The sequence below is a fragment of the Nymphaea colorata genome, chromosome 1 (assembly GCF_008831285.2).
Source record: "Nymphaea colorata isolate Beijing-Zhang1983 chromosome 1, ASM883128v2, whole genome shotgun sequence".
Taxonomy (NCBI): domain Eukaryota; kingdom Viridiplantae; phylum Streptophyta; class Magnoliopsida; order Nymphaeales; family Nymphaeaceae; genus Nymphaea; species Nymphaea colorata.
The window spans coordinates 18549877-18558392 of NC_045138.2; the positions used below are offsets into that span (position 1 = coordinate 18549877).

The 8516-nt window shown below is 38.7% G+C and overlaps 1 protein-coding gene across 1 annotated transcript; it reads left to right on the forward strand.

The window, feature by feature from the left end:
* Positions 1 to 5745: 5745 nt before the first annotated feature.
* LOC116252342 (UPF0481 protein At3g47200-like) lies at positions 5746 to 8315 on the forward strand. The gene is made up of 2 exons (XM_031626541.2): positions 5746 to 6585; positions 7394 to 8315. The coding sequence occupies exons 1-2, from the start codon at positions 5829 to 5831 to the stop codon at positions 8008 to 8010; spliced, it is 1374 nt and encodes a 457-aa protein (XP_031482401.1). The 5' UTR covers positions 5746 to 5828; the 3' UTR covers positions 8011 to 8315.
* Positions 8316 to 8516: the final 201 nt, after the last annotated feature.

An 8516-nucleotide genomic window follows, 5' to 3' on the forward strand; every position in this document is an offset into this window, starting at 1 on the left:
CCTGGTGTTCTTCTAGTTCGGATACCAAGTTCATTTTTGAAAAAAAAAAAAAAAAAAACACAAAAATACACACAAGGAATGGCATCTTCATTGGTGGCCACATTTTTATTAGAACGAAGGATTTTTCCACGGCACTTTTTGTCGCATTTTCCTTCTGAGATCGTGAAAAGCCATAACCAACAACAATAATATTTGTCATCAACCGGTCGTCGTATAAATATCATAGATACGCATGTTGGTCTCTCTTTTAATTTATCATTAACGTTGCTTTCAACTCTTCATCTTTTTTTTTAATCCCTCTCTCTCTCTTCATCTGCAACTGGGTGATTGTGCCGCTCCGGCTCACCAATCTCTCTCCACCGCACTTATTTTGTTTTACTGTACATTGTATTGTATATTTTGCCTTTTTGCTTTTGTTTTACGGCTGCTTTTGTATTGGGGGACTTCTTGTCCCCAAATTTTGGTATAAATTCCCATTTTATCGGCTCTCTCTTTCTCTAAATAATTTTTAAGCTGATTACCTGGTGTCTTTCTTATTGAGAGACCAAGTTGTTTTAAGAATTGTGGTAGAGGGAAGGATATGGCGAGATTTTAGAAAATCTTGCAATATTGACGAGACACAAATTAAAAGGTAACAAGAAAATCTCGTGACATTCTAAAATTCTCAGCAAAAATGAATGTCACAATTCGTTTGTTACTTTTTTAATGTTTTTTCTATTTTTATTGGCTTTTCTAATTTCTAGGTTTTTTTAACTTGTCAAGATATTTGTTGAAATTTAGTAAAATGCTCGAGAAAAAACTTGCTGATATTTTCCTGAGAACGATACTTGTGACAATACTTTAAAAATTCTAGACCATTTAAATCAGAAAATGACACTCTAACCTTATCTATCTCCCTCTCTCTCGGTGCTACATTTCAAAAGTCATGTCTCTCCAAAATAAATTAGGAAGGAGCAAAAAAAATCGGGTGGTATACAATTGGAAGATCTCATGGTGTGCCCACATTAGTGGGTCCCTAAAATTAATGCAAAGAAAAGTCTCCATGCATTTAACCAGCAAGTTCATGCATGCACAGACTGTCCACCAAGAACGTCAAGCAAGCCCAAATTATCTCAGTCACTTTCTCGGGCTCCAGCGGTCCTTTGGATCGACAGCGGTTGACAAGAGTTTAGACGATGAATATCTGTGTCAAAAAATCACTACAGATCTGGTGGATATGCAAGAGAAAATCGCCTTCTCCTTTTAGGTGGGCATTCTCGGATATCCTCGATCGGGTGCTGGCTTGGTGATCATGAAGTGGATGTGATTGGATCTGGATTAAGAATTTGGATTCAGATATTGATAAATATTTGATCAGTTCAGATTTAGTTTTGAATAAATATTATATATCAAATGCCCTTGCGTTGTCAAAGTTGGTTGGATTTGGTTTAAAGTTGAATTCGAATAGTAGATTTGGATCAGATTCAGATATGGATATGATTTTTCTTCATTACCATTTGAATATGGACATCCAAAAAAGCATATATAGTTAAGAGCGCCCTCGATTAGAATATGGTCCATTAACATCCCTAACTTCCAGCACTTATTTTCATAAATTTCCTCATAAGCTTGTCTGTGAATATCACGAAATGACATTTCTTGTTAGGAAATGCTCAATAACTTAATCACAATGTTAGGTCCCACTTAACTTATAATTGAGGGAATTAACAACAAACACCTTCCCTTACAAGTGGTCTTCTGATGGAACAGAATGATATTGGCAGTGAGAGTCCTGAACTCAAAGCAACAGAAGTAGGGCTGCACAACGAGTCAAGCCAACTCGGGCTCGACTCGTTTATAAACGAGTCGAGTTCGAGCTGAAAGTTAAGCTCGAGTAAATAAACGAGTCGAGTTCGAGTTGGAAGAACTCGACTCGATTAAACTCGACTCGACTTGATTTTAATTTTTTTTTTAGTTTTTTTCGTTTTTATTTTCATTTCGTTTTTTTTCCCTCTCATTTTTCTTTCCTCCCTTTTTCCTTTTTTGTTTCCATTTCGTTTTCTTTCCCACTCATTTTTCTTCCCTCCCTTTTTTCTTTTTTCTCTACATTTTATCTTCTCCCCACGCACACCTTTCATTTTTCTTTCCTCCATTTTTTTTTTCTCACCTTTTCTCTTCACGCACACTTTTTTTCTGGCATTTAATGTCAATGTCTCCCTTTTTCTCCTCCACGCTGATTTCTCTATTCAGATCTCTCTTCTCCAGTACCATTAATGCAATGCCATTATCTGGTGTTGTAAAAAAACGAGCCGCATTTATGGCAGGTGTTGGAGGAACACCGTGAAGGACAAGAGTCGCTCTAGTCGAGCTCGAGCTTCAAAACAATTTCTCGAGTGGAGCTCGAGTTAAAGTAATGAAACTCGTATCGAGCTCGAGTCTAGCTCGAGCTGGTTAAATATGAGTCGAGCCGAGCTCGAGCTGGCTGAATTCGAGCTCGACTCGGCTCGTGTGCAGCCCTGAACAGAAGCCCTTATCGTAAACTTTAAAGGATATATGTAAAAAAATGAAATTTAATGAAGCTTTTATATGTAAATAGTAAATTTTGCAAGGCTGGTGCGGGCAACTACAATGCAGCTCTGCCATTAATAAAAAGAGAACAAAGAACTGATTAATGAAGATTTGATGAAGTTGCCAATCAACAGGCCGCTGAAACATTATGCCTTCCGAATCTTGTTTTTAAGGCAGTGCCAGCAAACTCAGTTTTTGGGACGTCGGACTATGGTGAGCAGTTACTGGAGCCGAACCACTTAGCCTTTCTCAATAGTTTAATTCATTGTCACTGATATCTAGAGATTTTTGAAAATCTTATGATATTTAGCCAAAAATGATATTGCCAAATTTTAAAAATATCAGAAAAGATGAATATCTCGTGATTTTCTCACGATTTTTTCAGTGGCTCAACATTGAGTATCGAGTCCTACAGTACCACCTCCGAATTATATGAACACTTTTTGTGGGAAAACTTCATTTCGAGCCATTTGGATCTACTCCTTCATGTCGAGGGATGTCAATATGTCCATTTTGCATAGGACGTCGGAGCAAAATGTTTGCCCAAATCAAGATAATTTAATATATAACCACATATAGCCAACTAAAGCTAATTTATAAATGGATTGATTTATAACCACATATAGCAAAATGTTTGCCCAAATCAAGTTAATTTAATATAAAACCACAAAAAATAAGTTAATTTACACACAATAGCTTGATTTCTTAGGACTTGGATAGCATTTGCTGTTTATGTTTGAGTTATATCCAGGTATAAATTTTCTAGAAAACGTACCGTTAGAAACATAAATGTTGGTAGATTGGATGTAATAGATATACTTGGAGTAGAGGACAAAAGGAGGGAAATCTCAAATTGATATCCAACCCTTATGCAGAACGTAGTGGAATTCAGGATTCCCTTCTCACATGGTTTTCTGGAAAATGTGACACCTGACTGAAGTTAAACCATTAGCTAGCTTTTCTTTTCTAATTTAAGACCAAAAAGATGGAGCTATTGACAAGGACAGTGCATGAGTGTCCTGGTCTCTTGCTTTTGGCGTCATTTGCTCCAAGTCTTGTTTGATTTGAACCCAGCATTCACTTTCAGCTATGGATGCTTCAGTGGTTGATGCGGGTTCCTCCTTCGATCAAAACTCACCATCTCCTGTTATTTAACAAAGATGTCCAATGACAATGAAGATTTCTGGACAGGGAGTCTTCTTCACATAATACTGGACAGGGAGTCTTCTTCCCCCCTATAAATCCTCTCATTCCTTTGATTCCATATCATCATTGGAAAAGACAAACACCAGCAATTCTTCACCAACCAGAGATAAACCTCTTTCCCCTCCACCAAGAAAACAGGTTATGAAGAGATGAACAAGGGGGGCAACTTTACATTAAATCTTCTAGCAATAGATTTTTCTCAAGGAAGACGAAAAAAGGCACTCAACAAATAGGTATTGCGAGAATTTTGAAAAATCTTGCAATAGTTACGAAAAAACAAATAAAACAAAAATATTGAAGAAAACTCACGAGATTTTGAAAATCTCAACAAGCATGAATATCTCACTATTTTTAGTGATTTTTTCCCTTTTTATTCGTTTTTCCATTTATTTTATTTTTTCTAATTTTTAGGTTTTTTTTAATTGCCAAGTTTTTTTCCAAAATTTTCCTAATAAAATCAAGTTCACCCGAGAAAAACCTTACCGATATTTTCCTGACAATAATATTTGTGGCAATGTTTCTTTAAAAATTCTAGGCCATTTTAATGAGAAAATCTCACTACTAACTTGATTGATCTCCCTCTCTCTAGGTGCTAGAGTTTAAAAGCCATGTCTCCCCAATAAGTTAGAAGCTTCAAAAGAACAAGAAAATTTAGGTGATATACGATTGAAAGGTCAGGGTCTATACAATAATGGTGTGCCCACATCAGTGGGTCCCTAAAATTAATGCAAAGAAAAATCTCCGATTGCAACTTAACGTCAAGCAAGCCCACCTTATCTCAGTCGCTTTCTCGGATCCCAGCGGTCTTTTGGATCTACAGCTGTTGATTAGAGCTTACTTGTTTGGAAGATGAATATATATGTCAAAAGCAACTACAGATCTAGTCATGTTCTGACGCAAGAAAGAAGCCACGATGGATTGGATGGTCTCTTGATCCAGGTTTGGATTTGCATCTTGTAGTAAAACTTCATATTCAGGTTTGAAGCAAAGAGGAAGCAGCTAGTACTGCGATCTGTTTGCTACCCCATAGGATTTTAATGTACACGTTATTGAACCGAAATAATGGATAACTGGATATGAACGACTTGGCTTAAGTAACTTTCCATTTATCAGACGAGAAGGGCTATGCTGCCACTGCAAAGGCAAGCTTAATTTGTTAGTTTTCATTAAGTCATCGGATACCTAACAAGAAAAAAACCAATCCTGATATACGAATACAAAGTCCTAAAAACTTTGGATGACCTTGGATGTTTATATTGCTGTTATATCCAGGAGCGAATTTCCTACAAAACGTACCGTTAGAAATATAAATATTGGTAGATTGGAGGCAATAAATAGACTTGGAGTGGAGGACAAAAGGAGGGAAATCTCAAAATGATATTCAAACCTTAACTACAGCCAAAATGCAGAACGTAGTGGAATTCAAGCTATGCTGTCGATGAAGAGAGAGAGAGAGAAAGTTCTTCATGTGCATCATTATATTAGTAAGTCGTATAGCATCACTCGTGTTTTGCCTCTAGGCTTCTCCATAGCCCCAACACAAGGAATATATCAGAAACACAAGTACTATGGGGATTTTGTAGTAATTTTTTGAAAAGGTACATCTTTTATAGACTATTTACTTTTTTCATTTTAATTTTTGTCTTTTATTATTTTTTTTTATTGTAAACAGGTGTTTCGGACACAAGTATGGCACCTATAACCAGGTTTACTAGAGAACGAAGTCCAAATTAAGTCAATTTATATACTGGTTTCATAGCCGACTCTATCAATCACTTTAGTATTAATGGCTATTTTGTAATGGTTATGTCCAAAGTTTAAATTATTTATACAACGAACTTAATGGTATAAAACAGCTAGGACTACCTTGCAATGTGGTCCATTGTTAATTAAAAGCAGTAATCGTTGTGCAAAAGCGAAGAGTGCATGTATATCCCACATATATAAAAACCCTTGGCATATCTCTACAAGATGCACTGCTTGCCATTCCTTTCCAGTGTGAGAGGAGGGAAGCCATTACAGGTGGCATTTATTGGTCTTGCGTAACTCCTCCTTCCTTCCATCCTCCTCATAAGATGATGGAGCTGCAGGAGGAGAACACAACAATCCAAATACAAGAAGATGCCGCACCCATCAGCGACTGGGTAGCAGACATCACGAATGATTACGACGACTACGTTTCTTTAGGAACTAGAGGTGGTGGGCAGTCGGTCAAGTGCATTTTCAAATGGCCGCATGATCTTGTGCAACTTCTGGGGAAAGGCATCGATCATGAACCTAAGCTGGTAGCCATTGGGCCTTACCACCACGGCCGAAGGGACCTGCAGCCTATGGAGGATCACAAGAAGAAAGCGCTTTTTAGAGTGCTCAGCTTGAGCCCCGGAGTTAAAGTATCTAGCTTCGTGGAAGCCCTCAAACAACGGGAGCAGGAGCTCCGCGATCAGTATGACGAGTTGGACACAAGAAACTGGCCATCGGATTCTTTCATAAAGATGATGCTTCTCGATGGCTGCTTCCTGCTTGACATGCTTTTTCCATTGGACGCATTTGTGGAACCGCCCTTGGACCAGTCCATCAACAATCAGCTGTTTGACACCTATCGCGAGAATGTGCTCGTTCGGGATGTATTTTACTTGCTGGAGAATCAAATTCCCGGCCTCGTCTTGGATGTGTTGGTTAAGGTAGGAAACTGCAAATATTTCCCAGACCCATCCAAGGGGCCGCTGCTTCATGAGGCTTTACACCTTCTAGACTATGTGAGGAGGAGGTTTATGTTGGATCCTAAGGCATTTATTGACGGCGAGTCATGTGACAGCCCCTCAAATGTTCCAGGTAATTAAATCTTGATCTACACTTCACCAGCCCTTATTAAATCATGTGTGACACTCTCGAGCATAAATCTCTGTCGCAAGTTGTTCTTGTTTTAGTCAGTGGCGCAGCTAGAAAAATTAGCTGGAGTGGTACCTATTTAGAAACATAAACATTTGTATCTGAAGGGGCATATATATATATATATATATATATATATATATATATATAATGACTATGATAAACTCTTATCATGAGATTGACTTTTCAGGTCTCATTCCAATCATGGACACCCCTTGTATATACACTCCGGGTGGATAGCAAAAGAGCAGTTCGTCATCCATGAACCTGAGTTTCTTATACTTAGGAAAATTATACATGCAGATGAGAGCAAATCGTTAAAAGAAACTCAAGTTATGTTGCCTGTTGACAGTAAGTTTATACGAGAAAACGTATAGGTTGGAACATAAATTACCTATGTCTTCAAAATAAGGCACAGCAGTAAAGGAACATCAATTGTTTCAAGGGTTTTCCAAGATTATGGAGATTTTTTCTTCTTTTCTTTTGATCTTTTGCTTTTCAAAATCACTTTTTGAATCCTCAATTTAAATCACCTTTTCCAATGGTCACCGTCTTTCTTTTGCGTTTTTCTCTCCTATGTTCATCTTTCAGCGCTTTATTTCTCTCTCTTAAGGTGCACATACTATCTAAATTCGCCTCTCAAAGCCTTTCTCTTTTTTTTTTCGTTAAAAGATCGATCTTCCCATAAAGGTCCATACTTTAGTGACAATTATGCCTTTTAGATTGATTTTAGTATTTGCACCTTGGCCAGAGAGGCAGGCGTCAGTCTCCGGCCAACCGGTTGATCGTCCGAGCACTGGTATCATTGCAATCCTCCCCAAGAAAAAAAAGTTTGTGCGGTCTGCGAGGAAGCTTGAGGCCGCGGGAGTCATCTTCAAGAAGTTAAAGGATAGCAATAACGTGTTCCACCTGAGCTTCAGTGGGGGAGTTCTCTCCCTCCCTGAGTTCGAGCTGAACGAGACATCAGAGGGACTATTGATGAACATGGTGGCCTTCGAGCGAATGCACCCAGAGTCTGACGGAGGCGTCACGTCCTTCATGTCCTTCATGGATGCTATCATAGACACTGCCGAAGACGTGAGCATTTTGGGAAAGGCAGGAATCGTGACCAATAATCTGGGGAGCGATGAGGCGGCTGCCAAAATCTTCAACAAGCTCGGCGTGGTTGAGATGTTTAGTCCCTTTGATAAGGTCCTGGAGGAGGTGGTGACTTATGCATCCGCTCCTCACCATGGGTGGCGGGCGCACTTCGAGGATAAATACTTAGCTAACCCGTGGACCATTCTCTCACTCACTGGCGCCCTTTGCCTCTTATTTCTAACCGCCCTCCAAACAGTATACACTGTCTTCTCCTATTACCCACACTAATAGCTCAGGCAAGTAGAGAAAGGTCTGTTTGCCTATGTGCTACAGTCGCCAGTGCACAATCTCGCCAAGTAAGAGTTTGTTCTCGCCAAGTAAGAAGCCGTGGGTTGTAAGAGCTCCGCATTAGGCCAGACTGAAAAGGCCTGTCGGTTGCCAGCTTGGTATTTCTCTTAATTTTGCTTAGCCATTTTATTTTTCAGCTATAATTTTATTTCCATAACATTATAAATTGTGTACCGCTAGTTCTTGTATGGTGGTGTTTGCTTATGTTTTGATTTGGTGCACCAATTTGAAGAACAAATTGGATATAGGGCTGCCCGCCTTCACTTTCGTCCACTCGTCTCTCTCTTTTATTTTTATTTTTATTTATTTTTTTTGCACATGATAAAAGCCTACGTCAAGTCAAATTCCTCTATGGCACCCATTAAATCACCTAGGGGAAAAAAAAAAAGAAAATTCTCAATCACCTATCAAAGAAAGAGCCACGATTCGGGAAAATAATAACCTAG